This window comes from Monodelphis domestica, chromosome 3 (genome assembly GCF_027887165.1).
Source record: "Monodelphis domestica isolate mMonDom1 chromosome 3, mMonDom1.pri, whole genome shotgun sequence".
NCBI classification, from domain to species: Eukaryota; Metazoa; Chordata; class Mammalia; order Didelphimorphia; family Didelphidae; genus Monodelphis; species Monodelphis domestica.
In genome coordinates, this window is record NC_077229.1 from 82,393,192 (window position 1) to 82,416,338 (window position 23,147).

The window sequence follows — 23,147 nt, forward strand, 5'->3', positions numbered from 1 at the left end:
AATTTCCTGGATAAGAAGTTAGAAGTTCTTCTATGAGGAAGGTTGATTAGGGGTCTTTCCCCAATCAATCTATGGATTATGTTTCTGCTCCTCTCCCTACCCCCTGCTCCCCATTGGTACCTTGTTAAAAGGACAAAAAGAATTCTAAATTATCTCTCAAAGATGGAGGCTGTCCCAGGAGAGACTGGCTGATTTGGAGTCATCCTTTGGCTTCTCCAAGATGATGGATTTCGGTACTTAGAGTCATCTACAAGATATTTAGCTAGGTAAGGACTGAGAAGAATGGATTCTTGGCAACAAGCCACCCTTTGGTGAGAATCTATAAAAGAGAGCTAACCAAACAGAGAATAAGAGAATAAGCATTATATAGCACCTACTATGTGCCAGGTGTTTTTTGTTTAATACTTTACAAGTATTAATGTTATTCACTCCTCACAACAACACTGAGAGATAGATACGGTTATTATCTTCATTTTATCATTAAGGAAACTGAAGCAGGGATTTTCTTTTAAGTGACTTATCTTGGGTCAGATAGCTAGTAAGTGTTTGAAGGGGTGTTTAATGGAGTATTCAAGGAGGACCTCTGGTATGAGGGCTTGTTCAATCCTTTTTAGGGCTGCTCATTTACCTTTGGTGTCTACCTTTCACCCAACTCTCACCTATAGCTCCAAGAATTGGTAGCATGTGCAACAGCCACATCTCAGTAAAGCCAACCTCAAACCTGTCAGGGATTTAGGGGACATGTCTATTCCAAAAATACCAAGACTTCCTCTGGCAGAATAGGTGGACATGAACAATTTATTCCAATAGCCATGAAGACGGTTAACACAGGCACCATGGAGAGCTTAGAGCTTGAAGAGGTCCAGTTCACCCACTGCATCTTGGGCCATTGCCATCTTGACTTTTGTCTTGTCACTGGACTTCAATGACTCTAGAAGAGAGAACGAGATGGTTTCACTTAAATCCATTCACATGCAAGTCAAAACATCACTTCCAAGATGTCATGTCTTCTTTGAAAAGGAAGGACAAACAACAACAATAACAGGCTAGATTTGAACTCAGTAGAGTGGACCTGCATTTGTTGGTGTGTGTATGTGTGTGTGGGGTCAGGGAATGGGATATAAGTGCATCTATAAAGTCTTCTTTTCTTAGGAATGGCTTTCTTGGTGAGAAGCACCTAGTGGGACTTGTCCATGCTTAATTGCTCACTTGGATTTTTCTAACCCAAGAGAATATAACCTTTAGGTTATGGAAGAATATAAAGAGTTTCTTCTTATTAGGATAAAATTAGATTTTGGGTAGGTTAAGTAAGTTTTAATAAGCATAGGATATGAAATAATTCTACAAAGCTGCCTCAGCTTCAGCTTGGAACTTGGACCAGAGATGATGCTAGTGTTCTGTGGAATGTTGTTGTTGAGATTGAAAATTAACTGCCACTTGTGGGAGTTAGCTCTCTTTCTCTCTCTCTCTCTCTTTGGAGCTAACCTGGTTCCTGTGAGGTGACTAATCCCAGTTCCCTGGTGGATTTCCCTATTTAACTTGTGGGAACACCAAATCTACAGTTTGTGAAGAGTGAATCAACGATTTGATAGTGGTGGAAGTAAGAAGGCTGGCAGAAAGGAGCAAGAAGATCTTCCTTTTCTTGTCTATGTGAACTTGACTGAATGGAGACAGACTCTTGGCCCAATTTGGCCTACCTTGGAGGGCCTACCTTGGGCCTACCTTGGAGAAAGCATATAATTTAATCAATAAGGATATTTAGAAATAGTTTAGATCAGATAGTTTGGGAAATAAGTTAGAATAAGAAGAGAGCATAGGATTAGGGAAACCCAATCAGAAAATTCGTGAGGACTTTGGAAGTTGATATTGGAGGAGTTAGAAACCCCATGGTTATTAGGGAACCCTTTATCCTTCAACCTTGTTACCTTTTAGTTCTTTACAACTTTAATATATTAAATATAGATATTTTATATATCTGTCTCCAAGACTTTGTACAGCCAATCAGTTTGTATAGGCCCAAGAGTGTATCAAGTGACCAACATCACCTGGCCTTTATCAACCCACAAGAAGAAATAATATATAAGTAAGGATACATCCAATATTATCCTTACATTCTGAAGCACAGAGTAAAGTTAGACACATTTTTTCCCATTTGTCTCAAGAAGGGAGGAGTTTACAGATATTCTTGAACCCAATGTCCTGTGCAAAGGATAAGGGAGTATCTTGATTGCCTAAGCAGTATGATTCTCAAATTTAGCCTACCAGAAGAGAAGGAAGATTGCTTCCTGAGAAACTCCAATTTCTAGTATTTGAAGATCAGGCCTTCATAGACAGAGAATGAGATTCTTGGAAGATAGATAGGATTTCCCAAGTGAGTCTTGTAGTTGAAGGAGTCATAAAGGTTAAAATCTCAACAAAAGGGAGGAAGAAATTGGGACCTTGCTTCTCCCTACTATTTTTTATTTTTTATAATGATATATTGTTTTATTCCAATTACATATAAAAATTTTCATCAAAAAATTTTTGAGTTCTTTGTTTGCTTCCTTCTTCCCACTCTCCCTCATTGTTTTTTACCCTTCTCTGAGCTGGTGAGCAATCTTATATAGATTTTCCATGTGGAATCATGTAAAATATATTTACATATTAATAATTTTGTGGAACAGATCTGAAACAAAAAGAAAAAGTAAATATAATATGTTTTGGTATCCATTCAAATTCCATCAGTTCTTTCTCTGAAGGCAAAAGGTATTTTTTCCTCACAGGTCTCTAGGATTGTCTTGGATCATTTCATTACTGAGAATAACTATTCCCCTTCTATTAAAAAAAAAAATTAGGCTGCTCACTTTTAATGGGAAGGTGGTTGTATATCCCTCAGCTCCAAAACTTCTGGAACTTCCTGTGTGTGAAGGTAGGGTGCCCCCTACCCATCCTGGGACCTATGGCCATTTCTCCTTCTTGGCTGTGAGCTCATGTATTTCTAGGCAAGCCTGACTTGGGTTTTGGTCTCCTGGCTGTCTTTTATGCTTTGTATTTTTCCTTGCGTGTAGGTGACCAAACAGTGGTCATGAGAGATGGACTTTTTGGAGTGGCAATCCTGAGAGTTTGGGAGTTCTTGAGTTCCTCAATTGGTGCTGGTTGCATATCAGGAGGATCCCCCCTGAAGCTACTGTAATGTTTTTCAGAAGAGAAGGTAATTTCCAGCATGAGGATGAGCCCAAACTTCAGTCTGATTTCCCAGAAGACTTTGATCTAGAGCAGTGATGGGCAACCTTTTGAGCTTGGTGTGTCAAAATTCACCAAAAAACTGAGCATAACTTGGGTGGTGTGTCACTTTGAAAAAACCCCCATAATTTGGAGTACAGCCACCAATAGTCTTGTGTATTGGTATATTTGGTATATTTAGTGATGTATTTTGTCTTCAGTGGAGGTAACTTGGATACTCATTGACTTCAAGATCAAAAAGAAACAGATACTCATGTCAAGTATATAAAAACAGCATATAGAAATCATAGGACTAGACAAGACTTTAGAATACACAATATGGAATGTCAGCACTGAGAGGGCACTTAGCCCAAAGATCATAGAATGTGAGAGCTGTGAGTGACCTTAGATATCATCTAGTCCAGAGGTTCTTCCCTCGGGATCTACAAACTTATTTTAAAAAATATTTTGATACTGGATTTGAATATAATTGATTTCTTTTCTAATCTTATATATTTTATTTTATTCATTTAAAAACATTATTCTTCTCATTCTGAGAAAGTCCTTAGGCTTTCCAGGGGTCCCTTTTCTCAAAGGGGTCCAGGACAAACAAGATTAAGAACCTCTGATTTAGTCTAAGGCCCATTCTTTACAGATATTAGAAAACTGAAGCCAGGAAGCAACATAATTTGCTTAGGTTCACAGGTAATTAGTAGTAGGAGAATGAAGGTCTTCTGCTTCCCAGCCCAGGCTCCACCACACTCTTCTGCCTACCATATATTCTCCAGATAGAGGGTGGAACTGGACAAGATGGGCGGGAAGCAGCTTTGGGCAGTACTCCACAAGAGACTGTAATGTGAGTCCTGCTGAGGGTGGGGGCTGAGAGCAAAGGGAGGGCATAAGTGATTGATGCCAGACAGGGATTTTGCTTAAATACTCCTGGGGGTGATTTAGAAATCCCCACAACTGGAAGGGGCTTGGCTCCCTTTATGCAAGTTCCTGCTTCTTTTTAAATCAAGTGAACAGTAGGTTTAAGAAGAAAGCCATTAGGGAAACTGAATTTAGACATGGGCAACAAGCAGACGGTTTTCACTCCGGAACAGCTTGACGCATATCAGGTAAGAACCCTGAGAGGGAGAAACAAGGGTCTGCCATTTTTACTCAGTTTAGTTGAACATACGAGGCATTCAACAAACTGAGTTTTTTTTGCTTGGCACAGGAGAAAAAAAGATGGAAAACATATTCCTTCAAGGATCTTACAGTCTAATGGGGGATAAAGAAAGAGGAACAACAATGAGACAAGTTAGAATGTGATAAGGGCATACAAAAGGGTAAATAGAAAAGAATGAGAGATTTGGGTTAGTCAGGATCATATCAATCTGGGGAAATCAGAGAAGGCTTCAAGGAAAGCTGCATGTTAGCTTGAGAAAGAGAAGGATGTCAATTGGTAGAAGTGGGCAAGGGGCATCCCTTCTAGTTATGGAGGATGACTTGTGCAAATGCATGGAAACAGGAAAAGACAGGATGGGAAGCAGGAGACCAAGGAATGGTGAGTTCTGTAGTTTGACTGGAATATAGAGTGAAAAGTAATGTGTAATTAGGTTGGAAAAATCCACTGGAAGCTGATTATGGAGGGTCTTGAATACTAAATCAGGGAGAATGGATTTTCTCTTGCTGGCAATAGGAGTCCTGAAGGGTTTTTGAGCAGGCCTTAGACTTATGCCTTGGGAAGATTACTCTGCAAGCATGTGGAGGATAGATTGGAAAGGGGATAATTCTTGGGATCCAAGGTGGTTGACCTGAACTTTGGCCATATATCTTATTTTGACTACTTATATTACTGCTGCATCTTGGATTATAACTATTACATTCACTGACCTTAGACAATGTCTGTGTGGTGCTGAAATAATTCTACCAGAAATTCAGGTGGTTGAGGGAAAATATTAATCAAAATAGTTGATTTGTGCTGTAGTTTTCAGGCCTACTGGCAACTGACCTTCCTTTTGATTAGCCAACTGTGTTCATGAAGCCCAAAGGGAATCTGATCACCCTTATTAAAAGGCTTGTTGTTGTTTAGTCATGTTTGCCTTTACATGACCCTATGGACAACAAAGATACTGGAATGGTTTCTTTTCCATTTATTTTCCAGTATTTGTTTTCCAATGGTTTCTTTTCCATTTGACAGATAAGGAACTAAGGCAAATAAAAGTTAAATGACTTGCCCATTGACCCACAGTTAGTAAATGGCTAAGGCAAGATTTGAACTCAGATATTCCTAACTCCAGGCATGGCACTCCATCCACTTCCCCCTGGATGCCCCTATAAAAAGGCATATTATGGCACAAATGGAAGGGTTTCTGGAATTGAGGCTGGGTAATGAGGAGGAGGAATTTTTGATCAACCAACATTCTCTATTCTCCCCCCCCCCTTTTTTTTTTTACAGGACTGCACCTTTTTTACAAGGAAAGAAATTCTGAAGTAAGTCTCTTCTTAAGTGAATTTCCTTACCATTACAGGAAATGTTCAAGATAAGAGTGAATATTCATACATGTAAAACCCAGTGGAATTGTGCTTTGGCTATGGGAAGGGAATGGGAGGAGAGGAGGGAAAGAGCATGAATCATGTAACCATGGAAAATTTTTCTTAATTAATCAATAAAATTAAATTTAAAAAAAGAGTGAATGAGACCATACAATTTTGAATTTCAAGATGTCTTAGGGAGCGCATCTAGTGCAGGAGTTCTTAATCTAGGTTTTCAGGGAGTCTGTGAAGCTGATTGGGAAAAGATTCATCTTTATTTTCACTCACCTTTGGTATCCTCTGAAATCTTATGAATTTTACCATTTGCATTTAAAAACAATATCCTGAGAATAGATCCATGGGCTTCATCAGACTGCCAAAAGGGCCTATTTCCCCCTAAAAGATTAAGAACCTTCAATCGATTCCAATGTCATCATTTTACAAATGTGTCCTGTATTTAAGTAACTTGTCTAACTTTATAGAGGCAGCAAAGAGCAGATGTGGGATTGCAAATCCAGTATTCTTTTATGTGCATTGCTCAGAACACCATATGGGATGAGGCTACCAGATAGCAAAACTATGAAGCTGACAGTTGTTTGTTTTCAGGGCAGGATTGTATGGAATGATTTTGTTTGTCCTCATTCAGAAGAGAGATAAACCACAGCGAAATAGAGGGAGAGTAGAGCATTCTCTCTTCCTCTTTTTAGCAGTCTTTTTAGGTTGGCTGAGTTGTCAGTCAGCATCAAGTCATTCTGCCAGGATATTAATTATCATAGAATTGCTGATTTGTCTAGGCATTGATCGACATCTCAGCCAGCCAGTGACAAAGGCTCTGTCCTTCCCCCTACTATCTATATACTAATCGAATAGAGGTAGTCCCTAACAATAGGAAGTACATTATGTTCTCTCTTCCTCACTCCTGTCGAAACCTGCCTCTCACAACCTCCATTTAGACTAATGTATAAAGGACTAAGAACAATTGGAACTATTTGGTCCCAGGAAGCAGAACCAGGGACAGAAAGTGGAGGCTACAAGGAGGCAAATTTAGGATTGATGTCAGGAAAATCTTCCTAACAATTAGAGCTGTCCAAAAATGGATAATGTCCAAAAGTGGAGCAGCGAGGTGTCATAGTGGATAAAGTTTCATGCTTGGAGTCAGGAAGACTCATTTTCAAGAGTTCAAATTTGGCCTCAGATATTTTTCTAGCTGTGTGACCTTGAGTAAGTCACTTAACACCGTTTGGCCTCATCTGTAAAATGAGCTTGAGAAGGAAATGGCAAACCACTCCAGTATCTTTGCTAAGAAAATCCCAAATGGGTCATAAAGAATCAGATGTGACTGAATCAACTCACCAACAAAACAACAGCACAAAGTGGAACAGGTTGCTTTAAGATGCTGCAAATTCCCTATTGCTGGAGGACTTCAAGGAGAGGTTGGATAGCTACTTGTCAGGTATGTTATAATGGGCATTTCTTCATGTTTAGGTAAGAGTAGATGGCTGTGGAGTTAGTTTCCTTCCAACTGTCAAATTATGTGATTCTCTAATTGATGGCTTTAAGGATGAACCCTGATAGGACATTGCGTAAAGGAGTGGTGGATTGTAACAGAGACCAAAGCCTTAAGTTAAAGGAATGAAATTTAAAGAATAGATAACAGGATTTAGAGCAGGAAGGGATCTTAAGGGTTATTCAGTCCAGCGTTCTTATCTTGGAATCTGTGAACATTAAGAAAAAAAGTTGGATAACTATTTGAATATATGATACCCCCAAAGTCTTGGTGTTAAGCCATAACAGCTTAAAATTGTGCAGTTTCAAGCTACTCAAGTTGAAAACTTGATTTAAAAGTCTTACTTTTAAGCTTTAATACTAAAAACAACAGTTTTAAGTTGTTAACATTAAAAACAAAGGCTCTTGGAACACTGCACAATTGCTTTCCTTTTTATTCTATGTATTTCATTTTATACATTATTGTGAAAAGGGTCCCATAGACCTCACCAGACTGCAAAAGGCATCTATGACACTGAAAAAGTTAGAAGGCCCCAGTTCAACTCTTTTATCTTAGAGATGGAAACTGAGGTTTAGAAAGATGGTAGGCTAGAGTCTGTCCTCAGCAAAGCAAAGTAGTTTATCCAATTGGCTTTGGAGTTTGGAGACCAAAGTCCAAATACTAGATCTTATACTATCTGTATGATGTTGAGTAAATTATCATTTCATGACTTTTGGTCTTGATTTCCTCATCTATAAAATGGGGATGATTATATTGTGCTTCAAAGGCTTGCTTTAAGGACAGTGCTTTGTCAACTGTATAGCACAATAGAAATGTTATATACTGACATTAAGTTTCTAAAGAACATATGGAGTGAGATTCCAGGAGGGTTTCCTAGAGTCATAGACCTTGTGGAGTTGAGTTTGGGAAGAGAGAAAGAGATGCCTTAGAGTCTGCAAGAGAGAAGGCAGGTACCAGTAATTCTGCCAGGGTATTTAGAAGCATTTGAGTGTAATAACCTCAGAGAGAATGTTGGTTGTTATGATGTTCACAAGATAGCCTTATTGAGATGAAAAGAAATATTGTAAAGGGTGGGGAGAATATGTCCTGGCTAATGATCAAGACAGTGGAGAGTCAGAAAGAAATAAATTTGGAGCCATTTGGTGGGAAGGCAGTTTCAGTGGCTGTATTCTGTTCTTGAGTTCATGTCAGGAGAGGAGCAGTTGAAGGAATTGGAAACATTTAAATTAGAGAAGAAAAGACATTGATTACATGGTAACTATGAAATAGAGACGTCTATTTCATATGTCTATTTCATATTCCTATGAAATAGATATGTCTATTTCTTATGTTTGTTTCACATACCTATAAAGTAGATTCATTTCTATTTCATAAATTTATTTCCTTGTATCTATGTAGACACATTCTATTTCATAAATTTGTTTCACATATATGAAGTAGAAATGTGTCTATTTCTCGTTTGTTTCACATCTTTATGCCCATTTCACAAGTTTGTTTCATGTCTATAGACACAATCCATTTCATAAATTTGTTTCACATATCTATGAGACATGCCTCATTAAGTTTGTTTCACATGCTTATGAAGTAGGCATGCATCTAATTTATAAGTTTGTTTCACATGTCTATGATGTAGACATTTGTCTATTCCATATATCTATCTATGAGAGGCTGTCACCTGGAAGAGAAATAGGCCACTTTGTATGGTCTTTCAGAAGGGAGAGCTAAGAACAATAGGAAAGTTGCAAAGAAGTAAATTTTGACTCAATGACAAGTAGCCTAATAACTAAAGCTCTTTAAAAGTGAAATGGACTGCTTTTAGGAATTCTGAGTTTCCCTTGTATAGGAAGTCCTTGAGCCAAGGCTAAATAACTAGATTGGGTTTTTTAAGGTTTATTTTTAATTTTATTTAAAAAATTTTTTTCATGGTTACATAATTTTTGTTGTCTCCCTCCCCTCTTCCCTCTCCCTTCCCAGAGTTGACAAGCAATTTCACTGGATTATGCATATATTATTATTCAAATCCTATTTCCATATTATTCATTTTTATAATAGAGTAATCTTTTAAAACCCAAACCCCATATTATATACCCATATAAACAAGTGATAACTCATATGTTTTCTTCTGGATTTCTACTCCCACAGTTCTTTCTCTAGATGTGGACAGCATTTTCTCATAAATCCCTCAAAAATATCCTGGATCATTGCATTGCTTTTAGTAGCAAAGTCAATTACATTTGATCGTCCCACAATATTTCAGTTGCTGTGTATATTGTTCTCCTGGTTCTGCTTTAAATAGCTAGATTGTTGATGGAATTCTTTTTTAAGGTGAGTTAGACTAGATAGCCTTGAGGACCCTTCCAACTCGGAGATTCTGTGATTCTTTACCCCTAGACATCAGGTCAGATGGGTGGGAGGGAGATTGTCCTCTCTTCAAGGGCACTTTAAGCACAAATTGCTCTAAGGACATTTGAGAAATCATGGAATCTTCAGAAGGCCTGGCCTGGACATGTCACCAGTTATATAATTCATCTGCCCTTTTCAAGACCCTCATCCTATTGTATTCTTTACCCGAAGCCCAGACTGCCCCGGTCTGGAAGTCTGTCATACCTGAAACCCAACCCTGGGTCGGTGTTTGATCGTGTATTGATTGGAGGCCAACCCCATAATTGTGTCAGGAATAAGGCATTTATAATTGATGTGAAATCCTTTTCAAAATACTGCCCTATTGTTCCCAAGCACATCCAATGATGACAGCTTTAAATGGGGCTTGTGGGTTTCCTGTCAGGAGACATTTGTACAAAAGAGAATGTTGGAATCTCAAGTCAAATGAATCCTCTACATACGAGCTTAATAATAATAAGAATACTTTGCATTTATGTAATACTTTATAATTAATAATTTATAATATAGTAATAATTATAATATAATTATTATATAATATATAAAATATATAATATAATTATATGTAATAATTTATAATATAATTATAATTATAGCATATTTTAGTCAACAAGTCAGTAAATAATCATTTATTAAGGGCTCACTATGTGCTAAATACTGTGATACAGAGAAAGGTTAAAAAAAAGTCCCTGATCTCAAGGAGCTCAGAGGCTAATACAACATATGAATTTGATCCTTTAAATGGACTTGCCAGGTTGGCCAGGCATGTCTTATTAGCCCCATTAGTCGGGGGAAGAAATGAAGTCTCAAAGAGAAAAAATCACTTGTCTGGGATAGCACAGCAGATTCAGGACTTAAGCCATAAGATGATTGGATCATTGCTCTAGAAATGAAATGAACTTAAGGTTATCTTGTCCAATTCTCTCATTTTACAGAAGAGGAAACTGAGACCTAGAGAACTAAAGAAACTTGCCCTAGGTCACACAATCAGTACATGCCACATTCCATAATCAATTAGCAAGCATTCATTAACTTTTTACTATGTGCCAAGGAAGAACCAATGTGGTATAGAGAGAATAGATCAGCTTTGAAGCTAGGAAGACCTGAGTTCAAGTCTTGTCTTTGACCCATACTGGCTGTGTCAGGCTGGGCTAGTTATTTAACCTCCCTGTGCTTTGGACATTGTAAACTGTGTGAACCAAAGCTAGAGGCAAATAACTGAAAAGGAATATATCAAAGAGGGATACAAATTTAAGGATATCTATTTATGGCAGATGTCATGTACAAAATCCTTAAGAATTGAGGAAACAAAGGCTTGAGCTGTGCATATTGATTTATTAGGCAAAGCATACTAATTGCAGAACAAATTGGGAACCAGATCCTCTGCTTGGCACTGGACCTTGAATCCAGGGTAAGGAAGATTTCTATGGATTAGAAGAAAATAATTAATGGGATATAACCCAAGACACAAGAGTAGGTAATCTGATTTCTAATTGGAGGAAGGATTAGAGATTTTCCACATTGAGAGGAGAGCAAATGGGTGCAATTTGCTGAAATCAGAAAAAGTGGAGTCTAACCCCCCTTCCCCCCTCCCCCCCAGTGTCTGTATTCAATCAAAGGAACAAGAAAACTAGTTGACCAATATGGGACCAGTTTTCAGATGAGACCTATAGTTTGTTTGTGATGTATTTTTGTGAGAAAACTCCTTGTATCAACCTTTGGATGGGCACAACTTAGGTCCTTGGTTAAGGGTCTTTAAGCAACAGCTAGAGGTGATCTGGCTTCCCAGCCTTGCAGGGCTAGGTTCGAACAGTGCAATAAAATTTTCTCCTAATTTTCGTCTTTGAATGAAGTTTTCTCTTAAGGCAGGAATTGGATTAGACTCATAATTGAATAGAAAGGGAACTGAGCTAGATCCAAGTTGCAAGATGGAGTCAGTTTGGTTCACACAATTCCCACCTTCTCTCGCAGAGCCTTGAAGGCTACATTCTCAAGAACTCTTTTTCTTTCTCCCAGGCTATTTTATCGTTTTCAGGATCTGGCTCCTCAGCTGGTTCCTTTTGACTACACGGGCAAACCTGATGTGAAGCTGCCTTATGAAGTCATCTGTGGCATGCCTGAGCTAAAGGTACTGGGTAGGAGAGAGTCAGGACCAGCCCTCAACACAATTGGGAGTGAGATGATACCACTAGTGGGTTGTGACAAGGAAATCACTTTTAAAAGACTGATATATATTAATTTAAGGTCGCCAAGGAATTCAGCTATGTAATTCCTAAATGAAAACTCAACTCAGCAGTCAATCTTTTATGGAGTTTTAATTACAAACAGGAGGTAGAAAGGAATTAGAGATAGAGAGATAGAGGTAGAGAGAAAGGGGAGAGAAGGGAATAGGGCTTAAATACCCCTTCTGTTTAGGCTGGGCCAAAAGGCCCAAGCCCTTAGATAGCTGGGGCAAAGAAAGGAGATCAGTCCCTATTACTCACGTGACCAAAATGGAGAAACAGTCTCAGGGGCCTCCACCTCCAGCTTCCTTCAGAGCCAACTCTCAAAGCACCACCTCGCAGACCAAAAACCTCTCCAACCAACCACCCTCAGTCCTCAGACCCCTCTATCTTTAAGGAAACCATCCAAGTTGCCTCCCCTCAGTCCTCACATCTACCAATCACCTGTCCATCAATTTCCCTGTGCCAATGGAAGCTCTAGCTTAACCCAGGACCGCCCAGAGGTCTGGCTTTGCACATGTCTGTTGAAGGTCATATTTTCAAATAATTAAATCTTTGATCCTTTGCTACAGCCCTTTCTAAATCCTGTTAACCTGAGTAGGGTAGAGATTGGAATAATTAAATTTTGATCTAGGCTGCAGCCCTTACTCAATCCTGTTAGGACTGAATAGGGTGGAGATTGATTCCAAGTATCTCCATTGTATCAATTCTAAAATCAATCATGACTCAAAGAAATTCCTGTTCTATGCTTAAGCATAGGTCAAAGTCCTTTCCATTGTTCAGCAAAAGGTTTCTGTCCTAAAGTAATCTTAAGAAGGAAAGAGAAGGAACCTCCCATGCCAATGGGGTTCACATTCCAATAGTCAAGACCCACTATCAATAGGAAATTTTCCAAGTATGAAATTTCCCAATGGTGAAATTTCCAACATTTATAAGTCTAAGAAATTTTGAGGTTTACAGGGTTAGGCTCCCTACTTGGAGGACTTCCCTTCTCGAGAGCACCTTGGACCCTCCTGCTTCCCTCCTCTCACCATATGGGATTCTCCTACTGCCCTGGACCTTCTTCCAGCCCCTCCTTCTTAAGCAAACAAAGCTCAGTGTCATCGAACAGATCAAAATGTACCAGTGGATCTGTTTCCATCAGGATCCCTTTCCCCCCAGTTTAGCCTATAGGGGGGTGGGGGATATTTGCACAGGTCCTTCCTCTTCCTTGATCCCTAAATATAGCAATCAGCCATTGTCTTAAGGGTAGAAGGGCAATCCACATGTAATAATGAGCTTGTTTGCAGGATTTTGTGGGTTCTGTATTTGGTGATGAGAGAATTCGAATGCCTGTTTAACAGCTTCGATGTAGTTGACTAGTTTTAGCAATACCAAAGCCCTATTAATGCCTCTTATAGCTTTGTTGGCAATTCCCCAGCCCTTATCCTATCAGAGCTTTGCCTTAACTTTTTCATAGAATCATAGAACTCAGAAGCTGAAAGAGACATTAACCATCATCTAGTCCAACTCCTACATGAAGGAACCATTAAATACCTTCCAAGCTCTGCCTGAAGACCTCCAAGGAGAGGGAATCTCCCACCTCTCCAGGCAGCCCATTCCACTTTTGGACATTTCTAATTTTTAGAAAATTTTCCCTAACTTCAGGCTTTGATTTACCTTTTTTGCAACTTTTCCCTATTCCCTTTGGTTCTACTTTCTGGAACTAAACAGAATGGATCCAAACCCTCCTGCATGTGTGTAACAGTCCTTCAAATACTTGAAGGCAGTTATCATAGCCTCTCTCACATTGCTTCCCCACATTTTCTTTCATTGCCATTTGTACAACCTAAGATTTTGGTAGCTTTTTTGGGCTATGCTAGGCTGACTCATATTGAGCTTATGGTTCACTAAAACCCCCAGATATTTTCCTTTCCTTTCCTTTTTCCTTTCCTTTCCTTTCCTTTCCTTTCCTTTCCTTTCCTTTCCTTTCCTTTCCTTTCCTTTCCTTTCCTTTCCTTTCCTTTCCTTTCCTTTCCTTTCCTTTCCTTTCCTTTCCTTTCCTTTCCTTTCCTTTCCTTTCCTTTCCTTTCCTTTCCTTTCCTTTCCTTTCCTTTCCTTTCCTTTCCTTTCCTTTCCTTTCCTTTCCTTTCCTTTCCTTTTTCCTTTCCTTTTTCCTTTCCTTTCCTTTCCTTTCCTTTCCTTTCCTTTCCTTTCCTTTCCTTTCCTTTCCTTTCCTTTCCTTTCCTTTCCTTTCCTTTCCTTTCCTTTCCTTTCCTTTCCTTTCCTTTCCTTTCCTTTCCTTTCCTTTCCTTTCCTTTCCTTTCCTTTCCTCCCTCCCTCCCTTCCTTCCTTCCTTCCTTCCTTCCTTCCTTCCTTCCTTCCTTCCTTCCTTCCTTCCTTCCTTCCTTCCTTCCTTCCTTCCTTCCTTCCTTCCTTCCTTCCTTCCTCCTTCCTTCCTTTTTCTTTCTTCCTTATCTTCTGTCTTAGAATCAACACTGTACATTGGTTCTAAGGCAGAAGAGTGGTAAAGGCTCTAGACAATGAGGGTTAAGTGATTTGTTCAGGGTCACAGCTAGGAAGTATCTTAGGCCAAATCTGAATGTAGGACATCCCATCTCTAGATCTGGCTCTCTATCTACTGAGCCACCTAGCTGCCCTGCCTTAGATCTTTTTCAAACAAACTGATATAAATTCCCTTTTCTCCATTCTGTATTTATGCAGTTAACTTTTTGAGCCCAATAATATTTCCCATTTGTTCTTATTTAAGTTTACCTCCTTAGATTTGGCCAATTGTTTTAATTTATTATGATGATTTTTGGATCCTAACTCTATTGCCCAATATTTTATTTATTTCCTCTATCTTTGTGTCATCAGTATTTTTTAAATTTATTTTTTTGAGATTGGGTCTCCCTATCTTACCCAAGCTGAAAGTACTGTGACCACTCATAGGCCTAATTCCAATGCTAATGAGTATGGAAGCTTTAACTTGCTCCATTTTTTTTATGACCAGGGTCTGCTTGCCCCTCCTTAGCCAGTATGGTAGTCCTCTGCTCCTGGAGCCAACCATATTAGTGTCTTTAGTCCTACTACTGCACTTCAGAACTTCCACATTCAAATGGTCTACCAGTTTCAGCCTCCCCTAGTAGCAGGGATATGCCTGGCCACCATCAAATTTGGCAAGCATATCACCTATACTTTCATTTAAGTCTTGGATAAAAATAAAACATCTAATTGAATAGGATTAAGAACATATCCCTGAAATACCACCCTAGAGATCTTCCAAGTTGGCAACTGATCCATTCAATTCGATCCAGTAATAGCATTATAGACAAAAATTCAATAGTTGCTGTCCTCAAAGGAGGGGAAACATGTAGATATGTAAGAATATAAATGATATATACAAAATAAATATCAGGTAGGTTTTGGAATTAGGATGCTAGCAGCTAGGGGGATTAGGAAAGTCTTCATAGGGCAGGAAGCACATGTGAAAGATACTCTGCTTGGTATTGGTGATACAATGACAAAACATAAAATAGGTCCTTTCCTCAAGGGGTTTACATTGTACTGGATCCATTGATCACTATGATTTGGACCTTACCATCCAATAACATTTGCATCTACCTAATGGTGCTTTCAACTTTTTTCTCTCTAGGACAATCCATTCCGAGAGAGGATTGCTCAAGTCTTTTCCCAGGATGGGGATGGTAACATGACCTTGGATGATTTTCTGGACATGTTTTCTGTAATGAGTGAAATGGCTCCTAGAGATCTCAAAGCATATTATGCTTTTAAAATTTATGGTAAGTGAAAGGGACCTAGCCATGGGACTCTCAGGGAAGATAGGAGCCCCAAGATCAGGGCTTTGACAAGGTAGTTTTCCCACCTAGAATGTGGTCTCAGTCCTTCTAAGCCCAAACAGTGAAAAAGCAATTGAGAACTGGGTTAGAAGCCCAGCTTTTGTACTAACTCACTATGTGATCTTGGCAAGTAACTTTGCCAATCTGCTCTTCAGTTTCCATATGTGTATATGTATATGTGTATATATGTGTGTGTGTGTGTGTGTGTGTGTGTGTGTGTGTGTGTGTGTGTGTGTGTGTGTGCGCGTGCGTGTGTGGTCTGCAAAGTGGGAATAGATTATCTCTAATGACCTTTCTAATACTAATAGCCTTAAAATTGTACCTAACACTGACTGTCTTTAAGAGACCCATCCTGAACCAATTCTCATCTCTAAAACCCCTGTCCCCAGATACTACCGGCTCCTATTACTCCTTTACCCAGACAAAACCTATCTCTAATATCCCTATGCCTGGGAACTATCTACCTTTAATGTCACTGTTTCTGGGCTCCACTTGTCTCTAAATTCCTCATCCCAGGGCAATGCCTGCTTCTCACAGTTCCTCAACCCCTCCCCATTTGGGGCCTTTACTATAAGGCCATGGTGAAGTTCAATGGCATCAATTGGTCTAGATTTTAACAACGATGACTACATTTGCCCATTGGATCTGGAGAAGACAGTGACCAAGCTCACTCGGGGTGAGCTGACTCCTGAAGAAGTTGGCCTTGTGTGTGAGAAAGTGATTAATGAAGCTGATGTGGATAATGATGGCAAACTCTCTCTGGATGACTTTCAAAACATGATCCTACATGCTCCAGATTTCCTCAGGTGATTGTATGCTCCAAAATACCTATAGTTAGGATTTCTTTGCTTTAACTAGTACTGTGATTCCTATTAATATGTGCTTTTTACTCCCACCCCAAGACCTTCTTATAAATTCTTATTAATAATTTATAGCTTAGTATGAATTATTTCAGTTCCTTTCCTGAGAAAAGATAAGGGGGATAGGGAAAACCTTTAAAGGTCATTGAATGCTTATGGATAGTGAGGAGACTAGGATCACTGAGAGCAAACCTGCTTAACATCTTGTACACCAGCCATCCATCCATTTCTCCATGAATTTTCTCACTCACTTACTTGTCTATTTATTTACCCATGCAGCTTCCCATCCACTATTCATATATCCATGGATTCCTTTATTCATATGGTCATTTATTTACCTGTTTCCCACTCATCCACCTATTTACCCATTCATTTTATCAATTCATCCATACACTTTCTCAGCTGTATATCCATGTATCTATTTATCATCTAGTCTTTTACTTATTCATCTCTTTTCCATTAGCATATTCATATCTTACTCAATCTATTCATCTACTCATCTATCTCTTCATCACCTTTCTTCCCATCAATTTATTCATCTATCTGTTCATCCACTTATTAATTTTCTTGCTCATTTATGTATTGATAGCTTCAACAGTTTATCTACTCATCTTTATCTGTTAATTTGCCTATTTATCCACCTATCATTTTATTCCTCCATCCATCCAGGTATCCATTTATTCTTTCCTTTCTTCACTTGTTCACCTGTACAACCACAGTTCATTCATTTTATCAATCTTTTGCTTATTCTTTTGTCCATCCATTTTTCCATTTGCTCATCAGCCATTTGCTCATCCATTCATATATATATTTTTACTTGTTCATTCACCCACTGATCTACCTACCTATACCTCCAACTATCAATATAAATTCACTTATTCATCCTCTATTCATTTGTTTATGCTTATATCCATCCTACTCATTCATTCATCCATCAATCAACCAATCAAAAACATTTATTAATGTAGGTTATGTGCCAGTACCATGAAAAACGCAGTTGATACAGACAAAAATTCAACAGTTTGCCCGCAAAGGATCTTACAGTCTATTAGGTGAGAAAGCATGTAAATGAGTAAGAATATAAATGGTATTAATAAAATGAATTAGAATGCTAACAGCTTTGAAGGGATTGGGAAAGGCTTGAGCAGAACATACCTGAATCTTGAAAGAAGCCAAGGATTCCAAGAGATGGAGGTGAAAAGGGAGAGCATTCTAGACATGTGGGAATTTGTATATTATTCCCTTTAACATGTCCCTGTGTTTTTTTTTTTATCTGTGTGCCTTTACTCATGCACTGGTCTCCATGCTTAGAATCCTGTCCTGGCCCTTCTATCTCTACCTGTTGAAATCCTAGACAGCTTTCACTGTCCATCTCAAATGCCACTTCTTCTAGGAAGTCTTTATTTATCTCCCCAGTCAGAAGTAAACACTATCTCCTCTGAATTCTCATAAAACTTTGCACATCGTGTTTGTACTTTGTAGTTATTTGTGTATAGATATCATATCTTATTTATCTCATCAACCAATCAGTCAGCAAGAACTGATTTATCACTTACTGTATTCCAGGCATTGTGCTAAGTGCAAGGGATAGAGAGCAAAACCAAAACTGGTTTCTGACCTCCTGAAGCTTACATTCTAATAGGGAAGATAACATATTACATAAGTAGACAACATACAAACCAAGTAGATAAAAGAACTGGATACTTTAAAAGGGAAAGACCTGGGAGCTGGAGGATGGGGAGGGGAATTAAGGAAGGCCTTCTGCACAGGGTAGCATTTGACCTGTCTTGGAGGAAGCCAGGAGTTCTAGGGAGTAAAAGCAAAAAGAGAGTTGAGTTATAGAACCCTACTGTGGGAGCATGAAATAGCATGAGCCCTTTATGGGGAGGACATTCCATAAACTGTTTCACTTCTCTGCTTTGTTTTCTCCTACAGCACCTTTCACATCCGAATCTGAAGCAGAGTTGGCAAGCCTGGGCCAGCTTGGCCCTCCCTCCAGAGCACTACTGTAACTCCAGCATCTGCCCTCATCTATTTTTCCCTACAGTTGGACCTGCCACCCCAGGCAAGACCATGGCACCACGCTTTCTCTATAACCATCTAGGTTTGATTCAGTCATGGTCCCATCATCCTATCCATTCTTTTTTTTTAAATTTAATTGATTAATTACAAATATTTTTCCATGGTTACATGATTCATGTTCTTTCCGTCCTATCCATTCTTTTTTTTTAAATTTAATTGATTAATTACAAATATTTTTCCATGGTTACATGATTCATGTTCTTTCCGTCCTATCCATTCTTAACAGCAACACAGCCTGACTGTGAACCCAGTATTTAATCTATTTGAGCCTACTTGTTCTTACTGATTTCCTAACACCCTGTCTTTCCCAATAACAAGTCTTGCCTGATCCAGCCAAAGTCTCACTATCCTAGATTAGCCATGGTCCCAGAATTCTCTCCCTCTATCCCTACAGTTATCCTTTCCCAGCCTGGTGGTGATCCTATCTTCAATACTTTCTCATTACCAACTTGGCCTGATTTAGCTAGTTCTAATGTCTTATCTTAAAAAAAATTTTGAGGGGCAGCTGGGTAGCTCAGTGGATTGAAAGCCAGACCTAGAGATGGGAGGTCCTAGGTTCAAATCTGGCCTCAGATACTTCCCAGCTGTGTGACCCTGGGCAAGTCACTTGACCCCCATTGCCTAGCCCTTACCACTCTTCTGCCTTGGAGCCAACACTCAGTATTGACTCCAAGATGGAAGGTAAGGGTTTAAAAAAATTTTTTTATTAAAAAATCAAAAACCAAACCCTTACCTTCTGCCTTAGAATAATTACTAAGGGAAAAAAGAATCAAAACCAAGTATTGGTTCCAAGGTTGAAAAGTGGTAAGGCCCAGGCTGTTGGGGTTTACTAACTTGCCTAGGGTCACACAGTTAGGGAGTGTCAGAGAATAGATTTGAACCCCAAACCTCCTATCTCTAGGCAGTTTTTTATTCACTGAGCCCCCTTCCTGCCTCTGATATCTTATCTGCTTCTGTGACCTGCTCAACCTGGTAATGACTCCAGTACCCTATTCTTCCCCATGACAAGCTTGGCCTGGCCCATTATTCTATCTCTACAATTATTCTTTCCTGGACTAATTATGACCCTCATTCCCCATTTTTTCCAATGACCTGTCCTGCCTGACCCAGATATGAAGCCTCCTTAGAATGCAAATTATATTTTGCCTTTATATCCTAGCACCTAGAATATGTTGAATTGTTGTTGAATTGACTTTTTTTGAAGCAACTCTTTGTCTTTGGTAGCTTGTTTTGCCATGATGCCAATGTACTCCACCAAGGCCTAGTTCTACTTAGCTAGACTAAGACATCCTTCCCACATCCATCATAGTACCGCCGGCCCCAATCATAATCTTAGTGCTTTACTCATCTGTCTTATAGTCAGGTCCAGAGGAAGCCACTGAGTGCTGAGTTTTTCAGGGACTAAGTAAGGAGAAAGCAGGATAATGTCTCCTTTTGGGAGGAGAAAGAAGGGTTAGAAAGGGTGGTCGGAGGGAGCCAAAGACAAAGTTGACCTGTTTTAATATTTTGCTTATGGTTAATCCTGCACCAAAAAAAGAGTAGAAATTCTTCTTTCTCTTTCTTCATCCTATGCAATCTGACCTCTTTTCCCAGGGCTCAGAAGTCAGGCTAATGGGAGAATTTAACCCCAACCTTGGTCAGGTGGTGATTGTGGTCTGGCCATTGGAAAGTAATGCTTTTTAAGTTCTCTAAAACTAAATTCCACGTGGTTTTATGGAACTTGTATAATTTATATAAATTATATATATATATAATATATATAAATATAAATATAATGCAGCTACTTGAATAATTTTCCTCAGAAGCACAGTCTGTCACCAGTGTCAAAAGTGACCCCTTGCTCAGTTTCCCTGCCTTTGTTATACTCTCTGGCTTTCCCCAGTTTGCCTGTTTTGCCCCTCCTTGAAGCCTACTCTCTGTCAGTGTTACTTATGCAGGCTGGACCCACCTACTTTCACTCTGCAGGGCTAGAAATAGTGATTTCCTTTAGGCCTTCCTTAGTTGCAGGAAGAAGAGAGATTTTTCCTGTCTGGATGCCAAGTCCATCCTGTTTAGTTGCTGCTTTCTTCATAGACATTTCCCTGTTCAGAACACTCTAATGGTTCCCCATTGTCTATTTTTAAATTTTCTTTGTAATTTTTTTGAACATTCATTTTTTATTAAAACAAAGTTCTATATTTACTCCTTCCTAGCTTTTCTCCCTCACTCCCTCTCTTTCCTCTTCCTCCCTGAGATGGCAAATAATATGATATAGATTTTACATGTGCAATCATGCAAAACATTTTTCATATTACTTATTTTGTTCACCATGAGAGACAGCATCATTTAGACAATGGTTCTCAAATTAAATATTGAAGACTCCAGAGAACTTTTGTTTCTGTGGGTTATCTCTATCAATATTTACCTTATTGGGATTAAAATGACTTAGTATTATTATGAATATTATGATTTTGAATGAAATTCAAATTGAGTGATTTAAATTTCAAATGAAAATTATGAATTGGAATAGACCCCCTGAAAGGATCTCAGAGACTCTCAGGGGTTTCTAAACTATACCTTTAGAACTGCTGGGAGTAGAAACTAGCTTTATAATCTTGGATGAATCCTTTAACTCATTTGAGCCTCAGTTCATCTATAAAATACAAATGAAAACACTTTGGCTCCCTGCTTCACAAGGTTGTACTACAGAAAGTGCTTTGTAAAGCCACGTAGAAAGGTAGCCTTTTACAATGATTAGTGAATAAAGTTCAAACTGTCTGATATTTGAGGCCCTGCACCATCTGCCATCATCATTTTTCCCCAGGTGTATCTCACTCTGCCTCTCCCATATACCTTATGCTTTAGGAAAATTGGACAACTTACTTCTCCCAAATATATGTCCTCTTGCTACAATTTTCTTTCTTTCTTTGAGCTATTGCCTTCTTTATTATTATTATGAATTTGAAACATTGACAAAAACAAACACTTCAAAATATAACAAGGAATACGAAAGAGAATTTTATGTGAAACTTGGAGTTTTGTGTACCTGTCTATTTTTTATAACCCTTCTTTTCTGTCTTTGAATCCATAATCAGTAGGGGCTCTAAGGCAGAAGAGTGGTAAGGCTATGCAACTGGTGTTAAATGACTTGCCCAGCTTCACATAGCTAAAAAGCCTCTGAGGCCAGATTTGAACGTGGGATGCCCCATATCCAGGCTTGGTTCCCTATCCACTGAGCCACCTAGCTGCCCCTGGGGCCTACATTTTAAAAAGTGTCTATTCCCTTTAATCTGATAGTACAGTAGTAAGAATGCTGCTGGGTTTCTGTGTGCCCCCTTCTGAATTTCCTTCTGCTTTCTTCAATATATTTTCAAATATTTCGCTGTTCTTTTTTTTCTTTCCAATCACTATTTCTACCCACAAATTACTCCTAGACCCATTCTCTATTGCCAGAAAAGAAGCTCATTCTTTTAACTAATAAGTATAGTCAAGCAAAATCAAATCAACACATTGGCTCTGTCTGTAAAAATATGTTTTTATTTTCATCTGAAATCCTTATCAACTTTCTGCCAAGAGGAGGGAAACACACTTGGGAAATGAGGTGGTATGAGTGAAAAACAAACAAACAAACAAAGAGCCCACTGCAAATGGATTTAGGAAGATTTGAGCTTTGATCCAGCCTGGGCAAGTCATTCTCAGTTTCCTCATCTGTAAAATGGGGATAGCAATAGCACCCTCTTCCCAGGGTGTTTACCTGCCATTCAGCTTTCTCCTGTAGCTCCAAGAAACCATAGCATGCACTGTGGCTACACCCTGTTAAACCATTTTGGCAGCAGGGCTAAATCAGGTTGAGGGTAATCCTCATGCCTTAAACCTATCTGTACATTAGTGAGGTATCTACCCATGGCATATGAAGACTTCCCCTGGCAGACGGAGAGAATAAGAACAATTGTTCCAATAACCATGAAGGCACCGTGGAGCTTAGAGCTTGATTAGACATCATAGACACACAGAGCATCCACTCCTCCACCTCCCCACCCCACCCCCAGGTCAATACCAGTTATTCTGACTTTTGCTTTTCCACTGGACTTGGGTGACTGGAAGGGAGAATGAAGCTGATGACTTTGTGTAACTCTGCCTCACTTAAATCCGATTTATGCACCAGACAAAAGACATCTCCAGTGTTGTCATTTTGGTCTTCCTTGGGTATGAAAGTCAACCACCAATTAGCCACAGGTGTGTGCACCTAGCTCTGGTACTATAGACTATACATTTTGCTAATCTTTTTGACTCTACTTAACCCAGCTAGAGACTTGCTCTTAGCATGGCTGGGTAAGCATTGTTATTGAGCTGGGCAGGTCAGGAAAAGTAATTTCAGCCCAAGTGCCAAGAATGATGATGAGCATGGTGGTGACTAATTTTTTAGGAAGTTCGGGGTTTTATGGAGCTCTTTGCTTACAACAGTTCCCAAGGATCATAATGTAGGGATGGTATGGTAGAGATGACAGGGGTCAAGCTTGGGAGTCAGAGAAGAGGG

The 23,147-nt window shown here is 39.1% G+C and overlaps 1 protein-coding gene across 4 annotated transcripts; it reads left to right on the forward strand.

The window, feature by feature from the left end:
* The first annotated feature begins 380 nt into the window (after positions 1-380).
* Positions 381-20,301, forward strand: CIB3 (calcium and integrin binding family member 3). Of its 4 annotated transcripts, none has more exons than XM_007489722.3 (9): positions 381-2,083; positions 3,048-3,190; positions 4,221-4,319; positions 5,645-5,679; positions 11,645-11,756; positions 15,485-15,632; positions 16,300-16,495; positions 17,518-17,601; positions 18,485-20,301. In XM_007489722.3, the coding sequence occupies exons 3-9, from the start codon at positions 4,269-4,271 to the stop codon at positions 18,504-18,506; spliced, it is 648 nt and encodes a 215-aa protein (XP_007489784.1). In that variant the 5' UTR covers positions 381-2,083; positions 3,048-3,190; positions 4,221-4,268; the 3' UTR covers positions 18,507-20,301. The 4 variants fall into 4 exon arrangements, with proteins under 4 accessions (XP_007489784.1, XP_007489786.1, XP_056678286.1 ...); XM_007489724.3 differs by having other exon boundaries at positions 381-1,600; XM_056822308.1 differs by lacking the exon at positions 4,221-4,319 and having other exon boundaries at positions 382-2,083.
* The last annotated feature ends 2,846 nt before the right edge of the window (positions 20,302-23,147 follow it).